The sequence below is a fragment of the Microchirus variegatus genome (genome assembly GCF_963457635.1).
Source record: "Microchirus variegatus genome assembly, chromosome: 10".
NCBI lineage: Eukaryota > Metazoa > Chordata > Actinopteri > Pleuronectiformes > Soleidae > Microchirus > Microchirus variegatus.
In genome coordinates, this window is record NC_139811.1 from 13,261,767 (window position 1) to 13,289,319 (window position 27,553).

Sequence of the window (27,553 nt, forward strand, 5' to 3'; positions counted from 1 at the left end):
CCCACCCCCCAAAAAAACCTTTACAATTGAGAAAATAAAACCTTGAGGGTGACAAGGATAGAATCCCACAGTGCTGAAGAGTGAGACGCTCATTGGTTTTAGGAATACACAGCATGGCAATGTAGCGCTAGATCAATCTGAATCAGGGGAAGGAAGCAGGAGGCAGAGGGTTCGACATGTTCCCCTCCCTCCACTTCCTTAAAAAAAACAACAACAACTAAACAACCAAATAAAACACATTGGATCCTCAAAAAAAAAAACCCTGCAATAGATCAGCCACTTAAGAAGTCGGCCATAAAATTCCCCATCTTCAGTCCCCGCCCGCCCCCAAAACACTTGTGCATAGTTACATGATCCTTTACAACCAGCTCATGTTCTTACAAACGTCCTCCAAAGTGAAAAAAGTTCCACAAAAAGTCTTGATTTATTCATTAGTAATACCCGCTGTGGGAGAATGAGAGAGAGAAAGAGATAGAGAGAGAGAGAGAGAGGAAAGAAAGAAAGTTTAATGCACAATGTTCCTGTTTCAGTCAGGATGGGACCTCATTAAGAAAACACAATTAAGATTCAAACATACAGCATTTTGCATGTTATTCACCGTTTTTTTTTTTTTTTTTTTACACAATCAAAATCATTGACTTTTTTTTTTTTTCTTTCAATGTAAAGCAATTTTTATATATAGAGTTATATATAAAGCACTCCTTTTTCATGTAAAGTCCATTATTTGGTTATTATGTAACTGCTACGGATTTAGAAACAAAAGGTATTTTCTCTTCTTCTGAAATCCATAACTTTCAGTGCTTAAAACTTGTTTCTTTTTAAAATCATCCTTTTTCTTTTTTAAAATCATCATAAAAATGTACATAACATAGCGTGGAGTGGTACTCTGGAACCCTGGCCTTCCTGAGACAAGATCCACTATTTCATGTGTGTGCAAGATAGTGAGCAATTATGTCTTTTTTTTTTTTGTCTTCTTTTTTTTTTCCTCGTTTCGTTTCTTTTCTTATAAAGGAAACATCAACATAAAACATAACAGGCTTGAGATAGTTCATGAAATCAACATCAACGCGGAAACAAAAGAAGGTCGAACAGAAGACGACGATGTTCAATCCCAGAGTTCCGAGCGTTGCACGACAAATCTTCACTCCGCAAAAGTGTCGTGTCGCACCTTTTTTTTTTGTGTGTCCTTTTTTAAAAATGGAAGCATTTGTCCGTTTTCTTTTTTTTTATTTCCATAGGTTTAAACTTGTTGGTGTTGCAGATTTTTTTTGTTTTTGTTTCCCCGAACTCCAGAAAGAAAACAAAGTGTTCGTAAACTGTCAGTGGCCTTGCAAGGAAAACAAAACGACAACATGAGTGAAAACAGAACAAAAGCTAACAAACCAAAAAGGTAGGCACCTCTGAAGTGAGCCCTGGAAGCCAAGGCTCAGTCTGATGTCTCGTCCTTCACTCTCTCCGTTGCTCAGATTCAGGAGAGCTGAAGTCTTTCTACCCAAACTATGGCCACAGGTCTGCAAAATACTTTTTTTTTTTTTTTTTGCTGCATTTTTTTTTATTATACATATGTGATTTTTTTTTTTTGTCTTTTTTAAAAGTTTAGAGTCTGAAAAAAAAATGGTGCAATACTCAATTATGATCCATACTTTCTTGGATTATTCCACAATGAAAGCCACTAAGGTAGATAAACATTACTTTTTTTTTTCTTTTCTTTTTTTTTCCAAAAAAAAAAAACAAAAAAAACACACACACTTATTTTAGTCCTTGAGTAAACATTTACACATGAACTGTCCCCGTCTCCCCTCAGTACTTGTATCATGTTGTTCATTTAGCTGGATGAGGGTTGAGGCCGACACTCAGTGCAACGCTAGAGGCTAGTAACAATTAACATCAACATATATTTTTGACAAGCAAAAAAACAACAAATAAACAAACAAAAAACAAGAAATCAATAACATAAGTATACTGAATTGAAGAGAAACATGAGGCAGAAATTCCTCCGCTGTAATCACACGCTCTTCTGCGCCGACATTCACACAACATACAGTACAAGCAGCCTTGTGCAAACACTCACAATACAACAGATGTACATTTGCCTTTATATCCATCTTTGTTGTCAACAACACTCGTCATTTTCAAATTTAATTCACTCTGAACCAACGTTATCAAAAATCTCTTAAGTGTATGAATGAGACGACGACAACAAAAAAGAAAAACAACAAACCCACTACAAAAAGTGTTCACATTACATTATTGGCGCTTCTTTTGATTCAAGTATTTGTTTTCATTATTTTGTATTACTCTGATATGTTAAAAAAAGATTTTGTTTTCTGGGAAATACAACGTTGAGGAGGAAACACAGGGTAAAAAAGAAGGCTGAAGCCAGGGCTCAGGATTGGAAAAGGGCTTAAGTGGAAAACAGAAATCTAGTCATATATCACACATACAGCCATTTCCTACTCCTGGTTGTATACTGTATATAAACTAACATGTGCATATTCAACCCAGGCCTCTTTTTTTTTTTTTTGAAAGATTTCAAACCTTCTCAGGGGCCCCAGAACCCTCGTCTCATCCATGATTGAAAAAGCATACTTTCCTCAAGCTCCAGTTGAGACGGTGTGACTTAAAAAAAAGACAAGAAAAAAGGGAGATAATCTGGTTTCCGACACTAGACAGGTAGATAAGGGTGGAGGCGGAGGGTGTGGGAGGGGGGCGGGGTTATCTCCGTGCTGGTGCTGCGTTAAGAAAATCCAGGGCACATCTGAGACTCGACCTCCATCCCCCGTCACCCACCCCCCGCACTTCCGACGCCAGTTTCCTTGATTTCAGTCCAGTGTGGAGTAAATGCAGGTGCTCAGGATCAGACACACAAACAACACAGGCAATAGTGATTGTTTTTTTTTTTCTTCTGTTGAATGACGCGAGTCTTAAGCAACTCTGGAAGAGGGAACAATTCCCCTATTGTTTTAAGACTTGGTACCGAACTTGAGGTTTGTCGCCGTTTTCTACTGATACGCTGGGTCAACTGCCTGGACCCCAACCCCAAAGCCAGGTGTGCAGAAATAACCTGTTAAATATATTTGCTGAAGTGACGTTCAGGTTGGAGGTCCAAAACAAACATCCTGGATACAGCTTCCCCACATGTGGCCCAGACAACTGAGCCTTGACAGGGGGAGGGGGGAGAAGGCGGCAGCTTGCAGAGACACAGAACACAGACTCAGCCTCAAAGTGCACAGCTGAAATACACTTCTTCCTTCTTTTTTTTTTCGTTTTCTGTAGTTTTTAGTTTTTGCAAAAAACATTGATGCTAAAGAAAAAAAAAAAGATAAATGTTTTTGGTTTTTTAAAGAGATGTACCCGATGTGACCCAGAAACAGTGCACAGACACATACAGGGACCACCCCACCGCTTCCTCCTCCAGCTCTCCGTTATATTTCCAGTCCAGCACGATTCATCTGTCCTGCCCTTTTACTCCTCACGCCTCCCACAGCTGGAGCTTCTGGTGCATGCCCCCCCCCCTGCTGGCAATAAAAGAGGAACTCAAGTCTCATCACACTGCAGATTATTTAGGATATGGCAAACTGGATGTAGATATTGGAAAGATCAGTTGGCACAAGACTGAAGAAGTGACTGATTGCCAACCACTAGTGCCTCCAGCAGGTCATTTAGTGTCATCTAGTAGCTCAGTCCACACAGTGGGAAACTAAACCCTTGAAGAGAGACAGGGGTGTTTCAAGGGAAGCTGCCTGGTAGTAAAGATAAGTGATGACTGTTTCGATGTGGGTGATATCTGTGATTTCCTAGATAGGTGTGAACAAACATCTCTTTGTCTTTGCATAGAAATGGAAGGCTGCCATCAGTTGAGGTGGTTCTAAGCATAACTGAGTGCTCCCAGAGTTAAACATAAAGCACCAGTGTGAGTGAGGCGCATCAATATTAAAGGAAGTGTGTGTGTGTGTAATGAGACAACAGAGCAGAGGTTTGGTGCACCAGGACGGACGGAGAAAGTTGATTCACCATCCTGGAGTGAACCTATGACAACTTTACTCCCCATTTTGATTGGACTCTTCCAACTCCACCGCCTGACTCTGACAAATAACACCACACACACACAGCTTTTCCGCTGAGATCTGCAGTGCGTCTGGCCCTTGCTGCACAGTGGAGTTGTACCTCTGAATTACACAATGGTTTCTGCCGCTGAGGCAGTGGGAGGGGGCAGGAGAGAGGCTGAACACTGCATAATGACCAATATTAAAAAGCCATGAAATCATCATCAGAAAACAATCATGAACTAATATTATCAATTATAACAGCAACAATATCAGCAAACTTCATACATCAATAACAATAAAAATGCACACTGGCAATTCTACGAGTGAAACCCAAGAGAAAACAAAAAACCCAAATGCGTCAAGCGCCTCCATCTCTGGCTAAAGTGATCTTTGCAGGAGAGAGACAGAGAGAGTGGAAGTGGAGGTTGCTGAGGACAGACTCTGGCGCAGCAGTAGTAGTAAATTTAATACACGTGGGCCAGTTCTGAAAGAGCTGCTCTTGGCCTGGAGGCCCAGGGGAGGAAGGGGCAGTCTGTAGGGATCCGCAGGGAGGCAGCGAGCAAGGCTGCGAGAGGGGTGAGGTCTGCTGCAGAGAACTGCACTCCACAGCAGGCAGGCACTCATTGGCCACACTATCACACAGGTTGGCAGGGCCTCCAATAGACAGATGGAAAAAAAAGAAGAAGAATGAAATGGCGATCCTCCCTGCTGGACCCAGTAGAACATAAACTCATCGAGCATTTTCCAGACACCAAGGCTAAAGATTTCAATGTAACAGTATGCAATGTAACAGTGATATTTACTTTGACAGAGAGGGTGAGTGCTGTAGGGTCCTTCCCTGCTGCACTCGTTATCAGTTGAGTTAGTTCTTTCTTTGTATTTCCCTTCACTTTGCTACCATGTTTGATATCCTTCTTGGTCCCACTGACTTGAGAGAAGAAGGACTGGAAAAAGAAAATCTTCACATCCATGTTAAGTTAAAAAATAAGTTTACAGAGAAGCCACTGAGCAGATTGCTTTTTTTTTTTGTCTTTGTTTTTCAGTTTTTATGTGCCAGTGTTGCTTCTCCTTTCTTCTGTTTGTTGGCATTGAGGGCATAATGAGCTGTGACGCTCTTGCTAAGTGCTATGATAGACCAACTATTCACAAAATCTTTGCTTTATACTTTTATACCAATGCAAATTTGGGCAAAAGGAGAGAGAAAAAAAAAAAGTCTTGAGGGCAAAAAGGGGAGGAAAAAATAACTCAGGCTCATCTCATTTTGGTTTGATGCATTCTCATCACACACACACACACACGCTCACACAAAAACACACACACACACACACACCTGTCCATCCCTCTCTCCCAAAAATAGTCACTGGCATAAGTGTGGAGAGTAAGCTGTCTGAAGAAGTGCTTTGTGTATTTGTCCTTGTGGTTGAAGATGGTTCAAGACCAGCTTTCTACTCTCCTGAGTTCACACTCTCCTGTGAAGGGAGATGAAGGGTAGTAGTGGCAGTTTTAGGGAGAGGGGGCTTGGGTCGGGGGGGGGCTTGGTGGGCCAAATAACAGTTTTTGAAGTTCAATCATTCCTTATAGTCTCCTCTCTTTCCGAGAGAAGCCACACCACGGTGCTTGGACGGTAGAGTCTGTGGCTTATATTGCACGTCACTTGAAATGATGTTTTGCGGGTGGAGTGGGTGGCCGTGTGGGAGCGGGGGGTTCGCTGACAACATACTGTTGGGAAACAGTTACGACTTGAGGTTTTCCACTAAATCAGTAAGAGGATCAGAGGCTGAGACCAAACAGCGAGTTTCCCGCAGAGGAGTTGAGGTGCACTGAAGTGTTTTGTCTCTACAGTTCCACAGTAATAGCAGTGGTTCTATTTGTCGGCAGTCGCATCTGTAACTGTACACGCAGCGACCCCTCACGTTTCTAATCCCGCCAGGTACGATTGACAGACACATCGTGAATAATTTCATTTCGTAGCTTTGTTTTCAATGGTTCAAGAAGAGAAAAAAAAAAAAAAATACAAAAATAAATGGCTTGAACAAGGCGAACAGAGTTGCATCATTCCCTTTAAGTGAACTGAGGAACTCAATCTGCTTGCAAAAAATGCCAAATGTGTTGTGAGCTGTGGTTGCTTCTGTTAAGCAGCAGCAGCAGCAGCAGCATGTACTTTTCACTCAGGTTTCATTGGCTCAGAAATAAGGGTGTGCAAGTGTCCGTATGCTTCTTCACCAAGTACAGAGTGAATGAGGATAGCAGGGCAGGAAATAGGTTAAGGCTAATATTAGTGCTGAGAGAAACAAATGTTGAGTCTGGACCAGCTGAAAGTTCAACAACCACTCTGATTGAAAGGTTTTACTAAGGGAATGATGCCTTTTTCGTGGATCTCTGAGGTGCAGTATGATTGCCTTGAAAGGCAAAGAAAGATGATGCAAGTTTAACGATGGCAGCTCTTCACTGTGTCAGTTTGATGAAAGAACGTGTTTCACACAGCAAGTTCTTTCAAGTTAATTTCTGTAAAAAGTTCTCTTTCTTTGTTGAGTGAAAAGACTACTTTCCTGCGTCTCCAAAAGTAAAAGCTGAACACTGCGACCAAAATCTCTCACCGAGATTCACAGAACTGCAACTGAAATGTCATTCGAAACATTAAAAAGGAGCAGAGGAGGTTGACACGGGTGAGCAGCGAGGATGTCGATGTCCTCGTCTTGCTTCTGCTTTTCCGCGTTACTCCCACACTGATTATCTCCACATTGATTTAAAAGACTTTCGCTCCTGTTGGTGTTTGTTAAGCCTGGGCTCTTCTGTCCTACATGGACTCTCCACTCAGCAGGTCACCAGGCAGCAGCGTATTGATTTGGGTGGGACTCCCCATGACCCGTCCCTCGTCTCCACTGGGGGGTCCCCACAGGTTAGAATACTGTTGCACTCCACCCCAAAGCAACTCCCCGCCTGTCTTTGTTCCGCCTGATCCAAGGCCACTGCTACTGCTGCTGCTATTGTTGTTGTTCCAGTGGGGTGAGTGACCGATGGGATGAGATGCTGTAGACCCTGTCCCACCCATCCTTGTCTGATTGGAGCCTGGAGTGGCCTGCCAGCTGGTTGTTCCACCAAGCGACTGGCCCTGTGCAAAGAAGCGGTTCACTTCCTCCTCCCCAGCAAACTCTGCCAGGATGGTGGTGTTCCCAAGCACGCACCTACACAGAGATGAGAGGAAACACATAAACATTAATGAGTAATGGCTGACAACCCAAAAAAACAACAACTTTGAAGCCTATCATAAATGGACATACATGTGCAGGGACTTCTGTGCCTTGGCAGCTTCATCCTTGGAGCTGTAACGCACCACAGCATTGCCCTGTGTCAGGTTGAGGTGGAATGTGATGAGGGGGCCGTGCTGCATGCACAGTGTGCGCAGAGTTGAACCATCAATCTGAGGATTGAGATTGAGAAACACCATTATTGGACAGATACAACAGATGCAGTTCATTTTCTGTCAGGACTAAAGTCTATGAATGAGCATCTGATTGTAAACCATTACCTGTGGGGTGAGGTTCCTCAGAACCAGCCAGCTACTGGTCCTGGTGGAGGTGTCTGTACTCCACGTGGTACCTGCTGAGTATCAAGATACACAAAATGTAAAGGCAGTGATTTGTGTGCACAAATATGATTTACTAAAAAAAACTAAATCTGTCATTAAACCTGAATGGGTGGTGTCAATTTCTGTAGCAAGAAAAAAGATCAACCCAGAGACAGTTGACGGTTACTCAACCACAACCTCATTGTCCCGGGGTGGAGGCAACCTTCAATCTAACACATCAAAGTCAACTTCATACTAACAGTCACACCATGCCTCTTAAATGTTGTGTCTCACCAGTAAGCCCTGACTAATTTCAGTTTTTAAGCAATCATTTTTTATCCTGTATTTTCATGTCAAGGACATTAACATTAGTATATAGGTCATACAAACATATCCACATCTTTGCTGCTACATGATCTCCAAAAAGTCCCCACAGAGTTGCAAGACTGGTAAATTAGTCATCTAGTAAACATTACTACCTGTGGTGTAAGAGCTGCTCCAGCCTTGAGCCAGACCCAGGGAGTTGCCCCCCCATGTCGAGGAAGGCTTGGTGTTAGTGAGACCAGGTGGGGGACGTGAAGGGGCTGTGGTGCTGCTGCGGGGGCCCTGGGGGACCTTCCAAAGCTCGTGGGACAGAGAAGCCTGGCTATGAGAGATGGGTCCTGGAGACCAAGTAGATTTCATCTCGGACAGTTTACCTGGAGGCATAAGAGGGAGGAGAAGATTGGCCCTCAGAACCAAGTGACTGAAACACACAAATGCTCAAGAGAGTCCTGCAGAGCATAATGAGGACTCGAGTGCATTAAGTGAATTTCCTGTTTTTACTATTCTTCAAAAGAGACACAGAACAAAAAAAAACACACACACGCCAAGAGAATGGTTACTTAAGCTACATCCACACTACTGTTTTCATTTTAAAACCCATCTGCTATGATTAAGCTTGCCATTCAAAATACCCCAGTTTGTTTTGCTTTGAAACCTCTGGTGCTGAAACTTTGTAAACAAAGATGCTGTTAAATGCAGTTCACGTCCTGACTGGCAAATCTTTGTTTGGACCGGGTCACACGTTCTGCATCCAAATTGCTGAGAAAGTCTGTTATGGTCAGTGTATTGTCATCATCCACTCATTTCTACAACGGTCTGGGTGGACCTGACAAGGATGAACGCGAGTCTCACCACGAGTCCAAACCATATGTGATGACTAAGCTTCCTCTAAGGCTAGCTTTACACGACAACGACAACAATCTGAACACAAACCGCTAAATTGGCGTTGCGTTCCAACTTTTTATTTTGCGTTTAGACGAGCGTCTTTGGGTGGAAATCTGCATGCACACAGTGACGCTAAAGTGTGTGAAATTTGATGTAGCATGCATGCCAGGTGGCTAGGTGGCACTGTGAAGCACTGCCATACAACAACACCAGGAGCGTGCGTTGAAACTTCCTTCTACTTCTCATTAGTAGCGTGAAGTAGCCCACAGTCGAAAACCAAATCATTAACGGCTCAATTGCTGAAATGACTCCTGGATAGGTATCAGGGAAACTAAGGCAACTTGATTGTCCAAATGATGGATATAATCCGACATGTTTGTTGTTGTTTGGCTGTACTGCACATGGATCTGACGTCAACGCGTACAGGAGGATAGCCAGCGTGAGCAGCTCAGAGCACACTTTTGCGTTTTTCAACCCTTTAGATGGGAACACAACGGTGGAGCATTTTTAAGATTTCCACTCTGGAGGGTGGGTTAATTTTTTGCGTTTTTAAGCCCCAAAAACGCCGTCGTTGTCTAAACGAAAGGCACATCTGCTAAAATATTTTGTCGGTTTCACCCGGGAGCGTTGTCGTGCAAAGCCAGCCTAACTCTTTCCAGTTTGGTTGTCAAAAGACGCAACAAAGATGAACGTAACCATGGATGACTGTGATATATGGAGGACCGCTGGTACCCAAACATACAATCCCAACACAAATTATCACTTAAAAACAATACAAGGACATACACATGAGGCAGAACTCTGGACTGGAATAGGAGAACGCTTGGCTGAAATGGACCGTTGTTTAATATCAACGGGACTGCAGCCATGCAAAGTGGGTCTCCACAGACATGGAAAACAAAGTAGGACTCAATAATTGACTCTTTATTTCACTTTCAGCCCTCTCTTTTTAGTATTTTCTGTATTTTTTACTGGCAAGCAACCCACTGTACATTAATAGTTGTATGATACACATTTTCAGCTTAGTATAGACACAGATTACTTGTGATTCAGAGCTGAAAGGGCCATCTGGACGCAAAACATTTTAAAACGAAAATAGCGCTATGGATGTAGTCTCAGTCTCCTTCCAACAGTCTCAATAAATCAAGGGGAAACGAGTTACAGGCGCGAGTGTTTTACACTCCTCATGCCACACATGAGGAAGGAAAGAAAAACACCACCAACAAGGGGGAAATTGCCACCACATGAGAGAACTAAGGGTCATATTTAATCAGGAGCAGTGACGACGAAGAAAAGCTGGGGCTCTTCGATGTTACAGTAACAGGAGGGAGAGGATAATGCTGATATGCAGCAACTGAGCCACTGCTATGTATAAGGTGGAGGGGGGGGGGGGCTGTGGATAAACCATGTACCTGTATCGTCCGCCTCCGGGGACGACAGATTGAATGAGCTAGTGTAGGCACTGACAGGCCAATCAGTGGAGGGAGGCAGAGCCTCAATCTGAGATGAAGTGGGTGAGGAGCCTAAGCCGATGACAGCAACACAAACAAATAGACAAGACACAAAGAAATGAGGAAACAACAGCTGAGAGAAAAATGGAGTAACGTAAAAATGCAGAAGAAGTGAGGATAGTAAGGTCACCATGAAGAGATTAGAGTATAAACCGGTAAATGACAGAGTTTAGAGAGGTAAACAAAAGTAGGAAAATTAAGAACTAAGGAATAAGAAGCATGCTCTCTCTGGTGACAGCAGATGATATTGTCAGATCAATTTACTGGACTCAGATTACACAGGGACATGGCTTTTGTTCCATTTAATTTGTTTTAAAAAATTACGGGAGGAATAATTGTACTGTTGTGTGGACATGTGTGTTTCACTGTGCTGCGGCAGTTTCTCTCATTCGCCTTCCATTACCTCCACTCCTGTCCCGCAGCAGGTAGCGATTGACATCTTGGATGTTGGTGTTGATGGTGGGCCCACTGGGGACACTGCCTGGGGTCATATTGGGGTCGTTCTCAGGGTCAATATTCTGGAGGCCCTTCCATGGCACACCAGGGCAGAACTCTGTCAACCAAAATGACAACAGTTGCTGATTACTTTTTATCTGATGATCACCAGGACATAAATACCAAACTGATTAACCAAATGATAATAAAATATACACACGTTTGTTTAAATGTAAGTTACTCATTTTAAAATGACAGCTGAAGCAGCTGCCAATATGGCAAACAAAATGAAACAAAAAAGCTGGCATTGCTCTGATTTCCAAATGTTCCTAACCTGGTGGCCAGTTGATATTGGTCCCATTGGCTATCTTGTCACTGTTGCTGTTGCTTTTGCCCTGTCCCCAGCTGTCTGGGGGGACCAGGGGGCTAGTGGGAGAGTCTGAGCTGGACATGAGGTTGTATGGACTGTATGAGTCCTCCAGCTGTGGGGGCTTACCAGGGGGACCCAAGTTGACACCTAAGAGAAGCAAGCAAACAAACAAACGAGTGAAATCAGGGACATTCAAGTATCAGTTTATATGCTAGGCTTTCTTTGCTCACAATGCTTTTATTCCAACAGTTTATGGCAAACTGTGTGTATTTACATAGCACTGACATGCTCATTCACATGCTGCCGGTACAACTGTCAGGGATCAAACTGATGACCTGCTCTAGCACTCTAGACAATCCAGTTCAATATGTCTAATACTCAGCCAGTCCAGATAAGAGAGATTATGGTCCAAGTCTCCTGAGCTGATGTGGGCAGGACAATCAGTTATGTGGTCATCTTCAACACATCTTACTTAAATTGCAGTCCATATAACTTCCTGCCTGACCCACAATTTGTTTTAATGTACAAATAAATAACAGATTTTTGTGTATTGGGAGAATAAAACACTGCCATATGATAAATACAGATGCTGATTTGTTTCTCACCATGCTTGCCCAGGCCAGGCTCTAGGGGAGAGGAGTTACCAGAGAGGCTTTCTATGGAGTTTGGGTGTGTCCACTGTGACAGGCGTGATTGGGGCTGAGGGGGTTCCTTCATAGACAGACTTCCCATGTCCATGCAGTTTACATTCATGTTTGGATTCAGTCCAGCTGTAAATAATTACAAAATCAATTAATGTTGTTAGCACAAGACCACAAAAACAAGTGCAGCATTAGTGTGAGTGTCACTCACAGAGAGAGTAGGGGCTGTAGGTATTGGGAGACGACTGCGGCTCTTTGGTCTGCAGATCAGGGAGGCCGGTAGTCTGGGGGTGACCTGGAAACGTATCCAGGTTGGATTTGACCCCACCAGAGTGCAGGCCAGAGTGGGAGGGTGGTGGCTGCTGTTGCTGCTGCTTAATCAGCAGGGCCTGGGCCAGCTGACGCTGGTGCTGCTGGATCTGCTGCTGCATGTTATTGATTGTACGTGCAACCTGGACATCACAATAACGACATATTTAGGATTTATGATATACAAGTGTTGCATTTAATAAATAATGAACAACTGAACTGTTAAACTGCTCATTATTTCTTATAACTATTTCTCTGTCAATCAGAGGAGCTTAAAAAAAGAGATGTGAAGTGGGGAAATAGGGAAACCTACTTGCTGCTCTTGTTGTCGAATGGGACCAGAAACATTGCGCTGAGCCTGCAACATCTGCTGCTGAATTTGTAAACGCTGGTATGCCTGTGTATCAAGTAAAAGCATGGTTTTCATGTCATGTCAATGGACCCAGTTATAATTTAAATACCTGAAGAAAAAGTAACGTAATCAAATGGCTGTCCTGTAATGAAAACAGATTTACTGTTAAATAACTGTTAAATGATATCATAACCACAGTGAATGGGACTCACCAGTTGCAGCTGGTAAAGTTGATTCAGAAGGGTCATGTGTTGAGGGTTTATTGGTGAAGTTAAAAGTGCAGGATTCAGACCAATGTTTTTTGCTGCAAACTGTAAGAGCTGTGCTTGAACCTGAGGGAAACCAATTAAACAGTCATTATTTTAACAAAATAAAAAATGGAAAAGAAAACATATGTTTATGTATAATCTGCCCATGTATTGATATAAATTGTTTAAAGGGGATTACAATAAAAACAGGGAAATGTGTACCAGAGATTTTAGTAAAGATGGAAAATAAGAGAGTAAAAGAAAAACATAAAATGCATCAACATACTATACAAATATGTAAGTGTATACATACAAAGTGTGTGTTTGTACCTGAGGGGAGAGAAACTGAGGCACTTGAGCACGCAGACTAGGCTGAGAAGAGCTGAGATGCGGCACTGGCGGCTGAGGAGGCTGCTGTGTCTGCTGCATGGTCCTGGCTTGTGCTGCTCCACCACCGCCAAACATTCCACTCTGCATCTGCTGGACAAAGAAACATGGAGACAGTCAAGAACCAAACATTAACTACTTCAGTCAAGCACACAGGCCAAGTTCACCAGAAGAACAAAAGGACTTGACCAGGACCAGTTTAGTAAAAATATATAATGTCAAAAAAAACTTTTTGGAAATTACAGCAGTGCCAGACAACATTGTAATGATAATTAAGTAGAATTTTCAGCCCACATGTACTGCTATTATTCATGTTAATTTGATGAAACTGATTGACTGACTCACCTTATCCATGAAGGGCAAGCGGGGGTCTGCTGAGGGGTCTTTGGAAAGAAGCGGAGGCCGAGGGCAGGTCATGGGCTTGTTGATATGCCCGTTGTTGTAGTCGTGGCCAGACATCCCCATTCCCCGCTTGTCCAGCTCTGTCTTCTTCTCCAGCAGGGCACTCATGGCCTGGTCCAAGTTCATGTTGTTGCTCTTCAGAGCCTCCTCCGCTGGATCCCTCTGGAGGACAAATCAGATAGTGACAGTGGCAACCGTCATGAATTCCTCTTGGCAAATTAAATCTTTTGGAGATTTGTTTATTTTGTTTGCGACAGTGTATTGCTTGTTGTCACAAAATGGGCCTAATGAAAAATTACAGTTTAACATGAGTATTGCAGTCAACTCAACTCACAGGGAAGCCCATGTCTGTCAGCTGTTTGATGAGACGATTCATGATCCAGGCATCTTCCTGCTTCCCCAGAACCTTCCCCTGAGAGATGATGATGGTAGAAAATTAATATTGACACACCAAATCAATAATTTTTGAGTGTCCGGCCCCATTAAATGTGTAATTTGCCCTGTTGCATACCTTCGGTGGGCCCTTTTTGGGTGCATTGCCCCAAGAGTTACAGGAAGAGTTGTTCTCCTGGGAGGTGTTGCTGTTCCATAAGTCTCCTTCCTCAGCATCCCATTGGCCCCCCGACAAGCTCAGCTCCTCACGATCGCCTCCAACTCCCCATCCGTCTTGCATAGGTTTGGGGGCTGAACAGACAAGAGAAGATGTACTTGAAAAACTGGTGATCTGTACATGTGACAACGTATGTTTTTTTACATAAAATAATCATTACAAGCACAAGTTGCTAATACTATAAAATATAAATACTATTTAGAGTAAAGTATACGCTAATGCCATACAGCAGTGATAAAACCTTGTCTCTGTAGAAGGTTTTAATTTTGAACTTTGAATTCAACCATTTAAAACCACTCTTCTGCTGACTGAAATATTACATGGCCACTAGGGGTCAGTGTAAATATCTTATGGACAGTTGCCACCTCCAGAGATTCTCTGATGATATGGCCATTGTTGGGTGTGTATCTGAAGGAAATAATCAGGAGTACAGGAATGTAATCGCTGACTTTGTCAGGTGGTGTGAACCACCTTCACATTAACGTCACAAAGACAAACAAGCCTTTTGCAGGAGAGCACCTCACATTACACTGGTGAACATTCAGGGTTTTTAGGATCGTGGATCAATACAAATACCTAGGTCTTCACCTCAATGACATACTGGTCTAAACAACAAACACAGACATCCTGTATAAGAGGTGCCAAAGTCTTATGACGTTTTATGACACTGTGGAGGCGTCTGCAATGTACTATGCTATTGTCTGCTGGGGCAATGGATGTGCTGAGAGGGACGGGAAAAGACTGGATAAGCTGGTTAGGAGAGCCAGCTCGGTCTTAGATGGCCCTTGGGACTACACTGGGGAAGTAGGTGAGAGGAGGATCTTAGTACAGCTGAGATTCATCATGGGCAACACCTCTCATCCCCGATGTGGGAGCTTTAAACGGCTTTTTCAGCAGCAGATTGCTGCTCCCACAGTGAAACACAAAGTGCTTGCACAGGTCATTCATCCCCACTGTCATCAGACTGTGCAGCACCAGCTCTGTGTTGTAACACTGTGGAACACTTTACACTGTCAAAATATACTGTGTAATTACATTACTACAATTCAGTTTTTCATTACTCACCCAGCCTCTCAGCACAAGTGAATCATTTTCTGTGCAATATGCATGTGTTCTGCTCACTTGCATAATTAATATGCTTTGCATATAATTAAGGCGTTAATTAGGTGTGTAACATTATAAAATAGGTTTAAGATTTTTGCACGCCTGTTCATCCTTGTTCAATTGCTCACTTAAAGTATTTTTATTGTACTGTTTGAATTTGTATATTTTGTATACATTCCTTATTGTACTGTATATCATATTTTGGTACTGTCTGCTCCCAGCCCTACTGTGAATTTCTCCAGAGTGGGATCAATAAAGTCAAATCTAATTTCATATAAGAATCCAGCAGTGTAGGTTCCCATGTGTGATGTCCTCGATTTGACACATAAGGAATGAATTATTTTTTAAAGCAGTGGAGTGCCATTTAATTATCATTATCTCTTAAAAATGTATATGCACTTATTTTTTTAGACCAATTCATAAAACCATGAAGGTCAAGCTATTTACCAGGTTTGCAAGATGCAGACGTCATAGCTGGGTTGCCCCTTCCATAGCTGTCTTGTTTGCCGTCTCCCCAGCCTCCGCAGCTCCCAATAGGTTTGCCCCAGGCAGATGTCCCATTGTCTACGCTGACTGGAGCGGGTGCAGATTCCCCCCAGGAGCTCTCTGATTTTGTGTGGGAGTTGGGTATCTCTCCCCAACCTGGAGAACACACAAGAACAGCAGCATTTAAAAACACTCAATGACAACACTATTGAAAATCATTAATTGTTTGAGATTAGGGATGTGCGTGAACATCTGATTATAAAAAGTCGAACACACTATTCATGGTTAAATTAAAAATATACAAAACTGAACAATGTTTTTGTCAACAATTGCAGTGATAAAAATACATTTTCTTTCTTCTGCAATGACAAGATATTTTGTAGTGCATTGTTCCATGGTAATATATGCACAAAATATTATCATATGTGGGGGGTTGGGGTGGGGGTATGGGAATATTCGTCGAAACATCCCCAGTGACTGTCAAATAGCTCTTTTGCTGTGACTTTTTATCAAAAGACAGAAAGGTTATTGTGCTTCCTGTGTTGTGTGTTTAATTTATTAGTGGGGAATTCATCAAACAAATATTAACAGCAAAGTATGATACACGGGGTCAAGTCATTTGTCTTGGTTCATGTTAGCATTATTTTGTGCTCAATTATAGTATGTGTTGTTCATTCTCTTTAATTAAAAAGGAAATACCATAAGACTACATCATCTTCATTTGAACTCTTCTTTTGGTAAATGGGTATCTACCCTCTCATATATCGTTTCATGTTTATGATATAAACTTCAGCAAGCCCATTTGTGCCTGTTTAACACATCATCTAAATTATCCCTCTGCTTTGGAGTATGAAATACTAGTCATACAGAGAGGCAGAGACTCGAGCTTGGCTTAGCAAGATGGCAAAGGGAGGAGATGCCAAGTGAAAATTTGGCACAGCTTGATCACTATTGGCATGAGAGAGACAGTGCTGTCTCTAGGCATGTTGCAGTGCCAGGCCCAGCTTAGCTCACTCTCCAGGGAGAGGTCAAGACCTAAGGTCTGCTCTATACTGTATTGTAGAATTGACCTTCCTGGCAGGACTGTCCTTGGTGATGCATGATTTAGAGTTATCATCTTCTGTTTTTAACTCACTACATGCACAGCAGCCAGCAAATGCCACCGTGGAGTCATCATGAGGGGTCAAATGGGAAACAGCAGGGTGGGTCTAAACCCTCTCAGTTCTCAGTGACAACGCTCCACCTCCTCCCCTCAACTACTGACAGATGGTTGCTCCAAAATAATCACACACTTCCTATCCAGCTCAAACTGTTTCTGTTGAATCGCTATTTTCATGAGGCACTTTGTAAACAGCGTTCTTGCATTTCCTATGGTTACCCATGTGGGGTTTCCAGGGTGACCCACAAAGAGATGTCTAATGTTGTGAAATGTGAGGAGCCTCATGGGGGGGACAGGTCTGACACTGCTTAACTCATTTGGATAGCTAATAACATGTAAATCCAAAGAGGGATATCTAGGTCAAGAATTTACCTTTAAGTGGATCAACAGCTTGGAGCTTAACAGTGCGCTCATAACCTAACCATATCTCATTTCATGTTATCACCTTTACATTGAACAGGAAAAATGTATGGAAAAATAATAAATATTTAACTGAATTAAATTGTATTTTGATCTTTTAAAGTGAATTACAACAAAAAATTTAATTGTAGCAATATAATGTTTATCTATATTTATGTAAGCATATAAACGACTTGACTTAAAGGCAGTATAAGACAACTGAAATGATATCATACCTTGCTTACTTTGAGCCATCAGGGGACTCCTGTTGTGAGATGGCCCAGGCTGGTGTTGGACAACAGGATCCATGGTCCCACTGGCGGGCCCTGGGTTTTGGGAGTTTTGGCTGTGGTTCTGTAAAGGTGCAGGTGGCCCATGATATGGGTGATTATGAGAGTGAGGGTGGTTGTTGTTGGGCCCTGGGGGATTATTGCCTCCACTGGTAACTTTAGCTTGAGGCGTTCCTGGATTGTTCTTGTCCCACAGGTTGACTGTCTTGTTGTAGGTACCAGGGTCACCCCAAGCTGAGGTTCCATCATCTATCTCCATCTTACGTCTGACTGAAGCTGGTGAGGGCTCGTCCCAGCCTGTAGCCTCAGTGTTTGACTCCTGCTTACTGCCTCCCCAGCCTCCACCTTGTTTTACGGAGTCTGAGCCACCCCAAGAGCCCATGCTCCCTCCACCACTATTACCACCACTATTACCACCACTATTACCACCACTATTACCACCACTATTACCACCACCATTACCACCACCATTACCACCACCATTACCACCACCATTACCACCACCATTACCACCACCATTACCACCACCATTACCACCACTAGGCCCATCTTGAGGCTTGCCACCCCAACTTTGAGGAGGGCCACTAGGACGCTGAGAAACTGGTTCTCCCCAGCCACCATTTCCTCCAGCTCCAGATATCCCTGAACCTGAAGCAGATGTTCCCCAGCCTCGAGGGTTTTCCTTCCAGCCACCAGTGTCTCCCTCCCATGCAGGATTAGTGGGACTCTTTTTACTCTCTTCTGGTTCTCTCCAGTCCCCTGTGTTATTGCTACCTCCACTATTGCCCCAATTGTGGGATGGTTTGTGTTGCTCTCCCCAGCCCTGGGGTGTTGCCTTGATGTGAGAATCTTCCCACCCACTCGACTTCTCCTCTCCCCAGGACTGGCTACCATTTTTGGGTACACTGGGGACACAGCCTCCTGCTGGAGCCTTACCCCAGCCACCGGGGGTGCCTGGGGGTTTATTATTGTTGGGTGGCTCTCCCCAACTAGAGCTGGGTGATTTGGTTGCTGCTATGCTTCCACCCCAACCTGAAGCTCCCTGAGAACCAGGCACATCATTTTTACCCCCAGAGTCGATTCTTTGAGTGGGACCTATGTTGGTGTTGGCAGCCCCCTGGGCATTGTTGGGGGTGGTTGGGCCAGAGCTCCATGATTCATTGCCTACACCATTTTTGCGTTTAGCCTTATCCATATCCCAAGAGGTGTGCTGGCGAACAGGGGTCTGCCCCCAGCCAGTGTTGCACAGCACCCTGGGGTCAAGATCCTGGGCAGGCTGCAATGGAGCTGGGTTATCTCTGGATGAGCGGTCTCTATGTTGGGGATTTCCTTCCATACTGTCACTGCTCCCTTCACTAGCACCAGCTGTGCTCACAGCTTTACTCCAAGGACTAGCCTGTGGATCCTGCGGAGGGGAGCTGGGGGCATCCCAACCTCCCTGGGCTTCTTCAGTGTGCTGCTTCCCCCACTCTCCACCACCAGACTGGTCACCCCAGCCTCCAGAGTTTCCTGTTCCACCTGCTCCACGGCCCCAGCCAGAGTCCCAGCCAGGTGTCTCCTTAGATGATGGTGCTTTAGACTCAACACTGTTACCCCATGCTGAGCTACAGTCGTCTCCATTGACCTGTGGGCCTCCTTGTGGTAGCTGGCCCCTAGAACTCAGGCCTGCGGGTGCATTACCCCAGCCAGGCAAGCTGTGAATTGGGCTTGGGGCTTCCTGTTTATTAGTGTGATTTGGTCCATCAGTTTTAAGGTTCTGAGGTTCTGAACTGAAAGACACATTTGTGGATGGGGATGGGTGTGACTCTGATGTGTCAGAGGTCATTATATTACCCCAGGCACTGCCAATGCCTGAAGAGTTGCTGTTAGTGTTGGCTCCAGTACAGGTACTGGCCTGGGATGGTGGGGGGCCAGGTGGATTACAGAGGTTGGGTGTAGGTTGTGGAGGTGAAATGGTGTTGGCTCCCCCTGAGCTGCCTCCCCCTGTGCCACTTCCATCATGCCCCAACATGGGCCAAGCAGATGGGTTGGCATTGGGGTTTAGGTTCAAGTTAAAGTTGGTGGTGGAAGATTGTGAAGAAGAGCCCCAGGCCCTGCTGCCTACTCCCCCCACTTGACCATCATGCTTCACTTCATTCCCCACTGAGGACTGGGAGGGGCAATGGGAGGTTCCAGGTCCAGAGGCCCAGCTGCGATTGGCTGCAACCTGACCAGAGAGCATGCTGGTTCCAGTAAGACTGGCAGGATTAGGGCCACTGTTGGCCTTGCTGCTTAGGTGGCTGGCAGAGAAATGGCCTGTCTGGCTATTGGCCCCAGTGGCCATAGTCACTGTACTGCAACTACTATTAGTACTGCTGTTGCTGCTGGTCAAATGACCAGGGTCAGTATCCAAAGGGCATCCTCCAGGAGGGACCTGGCTCTGGCTGAGGGTTATAGAAGGCCAAGCCTCTGTGTTCTTCTTGTCAATGATTAGTTGATCCCAACCACTAAGAATTGTAGAAGATGCAGCACTTGTGGCACTCCTGTTGGCTGGCAGGTGTCCCCAGAGGGGATTATCATACTGGGCTCCCTGGCTGCTCTGTGGGGGCAGTTCTATATGGGAGGAAAGAAAACACAAGCATGAGCAAGAAACTGAAATAAGAGCAGTCTATGTTCATCATCACACCTACATGTACTTTCTGAGTTTAAAATACCTTGGCAGAATGTGAGGCATCTGCTTATTTGTATAGACACTTCATGATGCTTTAAAAAATAAAATAAACACCACTCAAACTGAGTGCACAAAGAGAAGCTAATGACTATATAGTAACATGGGGGGGTTGGGGTTCATTTCAAAATTAATGCAATATTTACACACTTCATTTAAGCAATGTTTATTATACTCTCCGACATAAATTTTAAAGATACTAAGATAAAAGACAGCACCAACAGGGCAGCTGTGGGCAAATAACTAAACAGAATGATTGGGAGTTCAGCCCCTTCTTTTCCAGCACACTAGTCAATGTGCCCTTAATTGCTGAAAATGAAAATTCATGAGGGTAATAACATTGGGGGTGGGGGTAGGCATGTATGATCATCACTGTAGATGGCTGGTAGTCAAACTGCCTGGGCTTATTTCTATCTATAAATATATAAAATTAATATTTTTAATACATTATATTAAAATATTTCGATGTCTCTGTACTTGCATTCAAACTAGAGAAAATAATGGATTACACCATTTACACATTCACTGACATGAAATCTAAATTTAGTATCCTGCGTAAAATGAATCTGAAAAACTGTATTACATGCAAAGTCACTAAATCATGTACAATTTGCCACATGATATGGGAAGCCATTAATGATAAGCAGTAAAACTTCCTTGCAGCCAAGTCAGCCTCAATTTCTGACTTAAACCTCTTGAATTATGATGTCTGCTTGATCGGAAGCATGGACATTCTGGACTCTCTGAGGCAACCTGTGTTCACACAGTCACTCCAGTCTACATCTGCTAACAGTTTTTCTCATGCTCCCTGAAGTGTGCATGTTCATCTTGGTACAGTGTACGACGCAGATGGAGATCAGGACTGCTGCACTGATCAACCAGGCACCTCTATGCATTGTCCTTTTTCTGCATTCTCTTATACCGCAGCTGCTATTGTTTACATATACTTTCACATGCCTGCTAAGTTTGTCTGCAGATATTGTATCACAGTAGCATGAGGGAAGTGACAACCTTACTTCAGTGCTGGCAACTAAAGCAAAAATGGGAAAAGGGAGAGAGAGAAGGCAGTGAGAGAGCAGGGGAAAAAAGAGGGCACTGTGTTTCTGACACACACAGCGCTGTCGTTCTGAAGCGTCACTCTACCGAGGAGTGCAGGACCGCCATTTTCTCAGTCCTGAACCAGAGCCAAAAGGGCTACGGTGTATCTCTCCTTTACTGCTTTAAAAGCAATGTTAAATACAAGACATGAGAACTCGACATCGCATGCTCTCAATGCACTGCTGCTGCCGCTTTAATGTTTGAAAGTGCTCAGTCACCGAGTGTGTAAATACAAGCCACCAAAAACAACACAGAAGAGACAGACGAGAGAGAAATACAAGGCACTTGGAGTGTATAAAGGAGTGTGTGAAATACCTGTGGAAAGGTGCCTGCCAACCATCCTGTTAAGAGCTAGGTTTTGTGCAATGCAGTGACCATCCTTGTCTCAATATGTCTGCTCAGCTCGCCAAGCTTCTGAGGCTCATTTCTGAAGCGCTGCCAAGAAGTTGCAAAGCTCTTGCGCGGCATGAGACAACCCCCCTTTCCTTCCTCACCCCTCATGCTCTGTCCCTCCCACCAACACTGCTCTGGCTGGGTTTCTCCTCTTCTATCTATTGCCTCCCCCTGGCTTTATTTATATCATACTCTATTCCTTTCCTAACAGTGGATATACTCTCTGTCTGGAAAAGGACAGAAGGAAGACTAGTTGGGGGAAGGGAAGGTAGTACTGAAAAGATGGGGTAATATTGGTGGTGGTGAAAGGTTAGTTAACAGCTAAATGATATTACATGGAGGCTTTGATTATGCCCTCACAAGGCACACGATAAAACAAAACAAAGGGGGCATCCCTATCCATGCATCTTCCATGTCATTAAATATTTAGCCAAGACCACTTCATCTGCAATTAGGACTGCCACCCACAATGGAAAACCCTGAGGTGCTGGATTGACAGTTTTTGTTACACATGCACATTAACATTTATATGAACTACCACACTATGAGATCACAAGTGATGCAAAATATCAAGATTTTGTTTGATTACAGGTCAGATATGGAGTTGTCGTAAGCAGTGGGATCATTTTTGGACAGATAAGTGTCTCTTCATATGGGAGATTTATTTTGGCACAGGGTAAACTTAAATTACTCTGGTCAGAGTGAGCAATTTGGGTAGGTGATCTGATCTCAAACAAGATAATGGAGCTGGGGGGGGGGAGTGGGCAAGGCCATGTCGAGGCATGTTTTTGATGACAATATGAGAGCTTGGCAAAAGAAAAAGAAGAACAGCATTTGCTTGGATCAAGGCTGGCATTGTTTACAAATGATCCCAACGCCCACCCAACAACACAATAAGTCAATGTTTTGCAGAGAACAGAGTGTCTTTATGGCAGAGGCTCAGCCCCCTGTACCTCTCCACTGAGAGGACCTGACATGCAGTGAGGTCATGCCATGCAACGAGATAGCCACTTGCTCAGTGGTGTAAATATACACAAAGTGACAACACGGCATCTCCTGCGTGGGAGCAAACAGACAACACAATACTTCCTCAATACTCAGATCATGAGGCAAAACCTTCCTTCCTGCTTTCCTAAAGTCCTCCATCATTTTTCATTTTACATGTAGGCATGTAGAGACGTTTTTGTGTGCGTGTGTGGTCATGGTGGTAAAGATGAGAAGAAGGGACAAAGGTCATGTAAATAGGGTTCAAGAGGAATTAAAGTACAAAGAAAAAAAGACAGAGACAACTCATAGACAATAAAGGGCAGAGATTGATGTGGAGATGGAAGGAGGAAGTAATCTAACAGAGCTGTGTGGGCCTCAGCTGGACTGATTCTGGTTTAATTAAGTCCCTTAGGGTTAGAGGTACAGTGCTGATAATGCATGCTGCCAGCCAGATTAACAAACTTTCTGATGGCTCGATGATGTTGTCTTCTAAACCCAATAAGAGCTGCCTCTAAACACACAACCAGAACAGCAGCTGAATAAAATCATTGTGTATACGTGTCAAAAATGCAATGAATACTTAAACCCGGTATTAAACTGGCTCATTTTTAAATACTGTAGTATCAGTAGGTGCCACCATTTACAGTGTTGATAATGGCATTGAACAAATGTGGCTATGATGGATTTTTGTTGAAAAATCTGTGCGTCTCTCTCAGAGGCCATCAGTGAGGGGGGGCGGGGTTAACTCTCACTGCCTTTCTGTTACACACAGATACACAAGAAGCAGGAGCCTCGTACAGAGACACAGACCTGCTGTACTCACAGTAGAGAGAATTAAATGTTTAAAGTCTGGTTAGGAATCATGTTTATAGTTGTTGCCTCAAGGGCAACAAGACTTTTGCTTTTAAAAGGTGGTAATACAAGCAATCTTATCAAACATTTAGCTTAAGTACATCACATTCATACAGAAAAATGCACAATGTTTAACAGCGTGGCTCGCAGCACGTCTATGTGGGTGTCCCTCAGACTCAGCTATGTCATGCTAGCAGGATCCCACGATGAGTCAGTTTGCATAAGATTAACTTATGCAAACGAGTTAATAGTAACCCTTAGTCCATTAAAACGGTTATTCAGAAAATAGACAAATATGTAATTAATACAAATTTTGATCGAGTCCGAGCATAGCCAGCATAAAATGGATAATATATCCATTTTTTTTGGTTAAATTGGTTCAAATTAACAAAGACAAGACAACTGTTCTATAAATGAATATTTTATTCTATTACATTATACTTTAATATACTATTATATAAATGACTCTTTTGTCACTGAGCATTCTCTTTTCTTCTTACTCTAAAACAGGGGTCTCAAACTCAAATGACCTGGGGGCCTAGAGAACAAAAAGTGGGAAAAAAACAACTGTTTACAATATTGCATCATGATATCACACGTATACTTAATATACCTTTTATGATGCAAAACCAATGTATTAACATCAAAAACAGACATTTTAGATTACATAAATAATAGTTTGGACAACTGTAATTAAAATTCGTACCAGGAGCCGTTTTGGCCACTGCCATTCGTGGCTCGGGCCCTAACAAGTGTATTTATATATGTAATTGAATGTTGTATATGATACATCTAATAATGGGATAATTATGACCAAATGTCTTACTATTACCGTTATAATAAACATTGCTAGCAAACATATATTATATTCTATCACCTCGCTGGGCTGGCAGCTGTGCCTCAGCTACACACTGTGTTTAAAAGACGGTGAGGTCGTGGGCCATGTTTTCATTATTACATGATATTAAGTTGGGGGCCGCATCTAATCGATTGGGGGGCCGCATGTGGCCCCCGGGCCGCCAGTTTGAGACCCCTGCTCTAAAATAAGCCACGTCAAAGGCTTTCTCCAGCATGCTAGTCTTAAAATAGCTAGCACTCTCATGCCTCCTCCACATGAAAGGGCACTGGGGTATAGATTGTAAGCCAGGCAAAAGGCAACATTGGTAGAAGACTCCAATAATGGAAAGATTGAAGGATGTACATATAGTTTGTGCAGCCTGACTAATCCCGACTGCCTCAGGGCCAGTAAGTGTGAACTGAGGTGTTGGTATAGTGGAGGAGGAGAACACATGTGCATCAGAGAACAACAAACACTGCAGAGCAAGTCGGAGCATAGAGCAGGCACGGTGAGATGGAGAGAGTGATTGAGCAGTGAACATTTGTGGTTAACAGAGAGCTGATGTTTAATCACATCACAAGATGTCCCAGTGCTCTTTGAGGGGATTCCCTAGACTCTATTACAGCATCAGCAGTCAGGTTACAGAGCAAATCAAGTTTAGCCGGCATACACTCTCTGTTCACCACCAGATGAGTGATTAGCACATTGGCTACAGCCTTCTTTTACTTGATGAGGCCTGTTTACATGAAGATGCTTTGCTGGTGTCAGCCTCTCTGGTACATAAAACCTTGATCATTACTTAATGGCCTTTAACAGCCTGGTCTAGAATAATACACAGAGGAGCAATATAAATCTTAAGTGATATTACCAACACAATGTAGGGCTACAAACACATTCTTCGATTCATTCATATTAAATCTAAATTGGACTGGATTGCTCAGTGCATTATTGCCACCAAAATATGCCCTAAATGCGGGAAAATCAATGGCTAAAAATAACGTCCCTGTGTTATGTAACTAAATACACTGAAAAATCTATTCTCATTGAAGAGGAAACCTGCACACCGGTTACAAACGTTCAACATTAAATGATACCAGTGATTGTTGAGTGTTGCTCTAAAGCATGGGTAAATATTACTAAAGACTACAAAAAAGAGAACACTTGCGCAGCAACTCAATGCATTTAGGCAAGTAGACATAGTCAAAATGACCTGCTAAAGTTCAAATGGAGTATCAGAATGGGGGAAGAAAGGTGATTTGACTTTGAGCATGACATGGTTGTGGCAGACAGGCTGGTCCAAGTATTTCACAAACTGTTTACCGGGTTTGTCATGTGCAAACATCTCTAAGCTTTACAGAGAATAGTCAGAAAAATATCTAGGATAGAATATATACCTTGAGTGGCACTTATTTGGACACAAATAGCTTAAGTACATCATTAAGGCCAGTGATTGTAAGCATCAACTACAGTCAATTTTCATTTGACCCAACTTTCAAAAGAGGTGGAGTCAGTGGATGAGATAAGAGGGACAGGGAAGGGAATACATTAAGCTAGTGAGCTTATACCCTTAGCTATCCTCAATTAATGAATGGTAGAGGGTAATCAGATCCGTCAGTGGACAAGGCAGTTTGGACAGAGTGACGTGTGGGATTCCTGATGGTGGCCTGTCTGTACTGCTGCAAGTTTCACAAAACAGAATCAACTTTGTTTAAGCAGATACTTTAGATACTTAAACAGACGCATGAAGAATTATGAAGGGGAGGCTGGTGAGTTGAATGTTTAGCAAACAACGTCCGACTTGGTACACGTGAAACCCTCCCAGTTGACTTCTATCTTGCTTTCAGTCTTGAAGGTTCTACTGTCCATTGTTCATAAAGTAATCGTTCAGTTCACAAGGAGCAAAGCAAAGTGGAGCAGGACTGCCAAAGAAGGGCGGAGAGAAGCAGCAGTTTTTACCGTAAGCCATGAGTCACTTCAGCCCACAGTACTGGACCTCTGCCACGAGCGCTCTCTCCTCATTTCTTTCTTTCCTTCTCACTCTCTTTCTATCAATGCCAGGTCAGGCCCACTGAGGGGCCCAGCCAACTAGCTAGCTCCATTTTGCTCCTCCTCCAACAAACAGGGAACACCATGGAGCATGTCAGCAAAGCAAGAGTAGGAGGATGATGGTAGAGAGAAGGCAGAGAAGAGGAAGGCAGGATATACATCTCATCACCATGGTGATAGAGCTGCATTCATACAGCATTGTGAGCTTCGATGCTGCTCAGACAAACCCTTCTGCTGAAATGTGTTTCTCTCTCGACAGTGGGAACTGCCCATGTGCCCTTAAAAGAATTTCAATCACCATTATAAAAGAGGAGATAATTATAAAGGAATACATTTGTACACTTGGAAAGACACAAGAACCTTGTTTAGTGTGACATAAGGAGCTCCAGGAAAGGAAATATACTCAAGATAGCCAGCCTGTGTTTATTCTCCATTCTCTACCCTTTAACAAATCTATTCCCATTTCTAATCCACGGTCAGGCAGAGGCAGAACGGAACTTAACAACACTCGGCAGCACCTGCAATGCATTTGCACAGCTCAACGGGTAAAGCACTCAAAAAACCTGAGTAGAATGAGTGCTATTAAAATAGCATTTACAAATGTCTTTAATGATTAAGACATCCACTGTCCGACTCTCTCAAGATCGCTTTTCAATTCATTTTTCTGAATTCTTAATTCAGTTTTATTGTGAAATATTTGCAGGGCCTAAACGTGCACAGCTTCATACTGAACAGTGCTGGCATTTAGTTGTGTTACGTACAGATGATGATTTTCAAAGGCAAACCCTATGTCACCAGATGCAGCAAATCAGCAGCACACGCACTGCATATGCATCCAGTGTGGACCTGTCCTCAGGTCTTGGGAGTGTAAACTAATCCACCACTAATTTTACACACAGCTGCTCTCAAAATCAGCTGATGTTAACATAGACTCAACTACCATTGTGATATAAAACTGAAATTCACTGCAGAATCAACAATTACTCAATTAATTAATCAACACAAATACTATTTGCCTCTTGCAATCATCTGAGGCTTCGTGAGATTTTCTTTTATGCGTGATGTTCCAAAACCACAACACTGCTGCGGAAAAAATCTCCTTG

General features: G+C 43.3%; 1 protein-coding gene across 1 annotated transcript in view; it reads right to left on the reverse strand.

The window, feature by feature from the left end:
* Positions 1 to 1,043: 1,043 nt before the first annotated feature.
* LOC310933487 (trinucleotide repeat-containing gene 6C protein-like) overlaps positions 1,044 to 27,553 on the reverse strand; it is a 44,997-nt gene continuing 18,487 nt past the window's right edge. The window contains 19 exon segments of the mRNA XM_083896991.1: positions 1,044 to 7,234; positions 7,331 to 7,470; positions 7,579 to 7,652; positions 8,097 to 8,315; positions 10,239 to 10,349; positions 10,741 to 10,890; positions 11,107 to 11,289; positions 11,748 to 11,912; positions 11,995 to 12,235; positions 12,406 to 12,489; positions 12,657 to 12,776; positions 13,023 to 13,169; positions 13,425 to 13,643; positions 13,816 to 13,893; positions 13,993 to 14,165; positions 15,643 to 15,837; positions 17,476 to 17,932; positions 17,935 to 17,936; positions 18,064 to 20,121. Coding sequence (XP_083753117.1) covers positions 6,847 to 7,234; positions 7,331 to 7,470; positions 7,579 to 7,652; positions 8,097 to 8,315; positions 10,239 to 10,349; positions 10,741 to 10,890; positions 11,107 to 11,289; positions 11,748 to 11,912; positions 11,995 to 12,235; positions 12,406 to 12,489; positions 12,657 to 12,776; positions 13,023 to 13,169; positions 13,425 to 13,643; positions 13,816 to 13,893; positions 13,993 to 14,165; positions 15,643 to 15,837; positions 17,476 to 17,932; positions 17,935 to 17,936; positions 18,064 to 20,121 — 5,204 coding nt within the window. The 3' untranslated portion in view covers positions 1,044 to 6,846.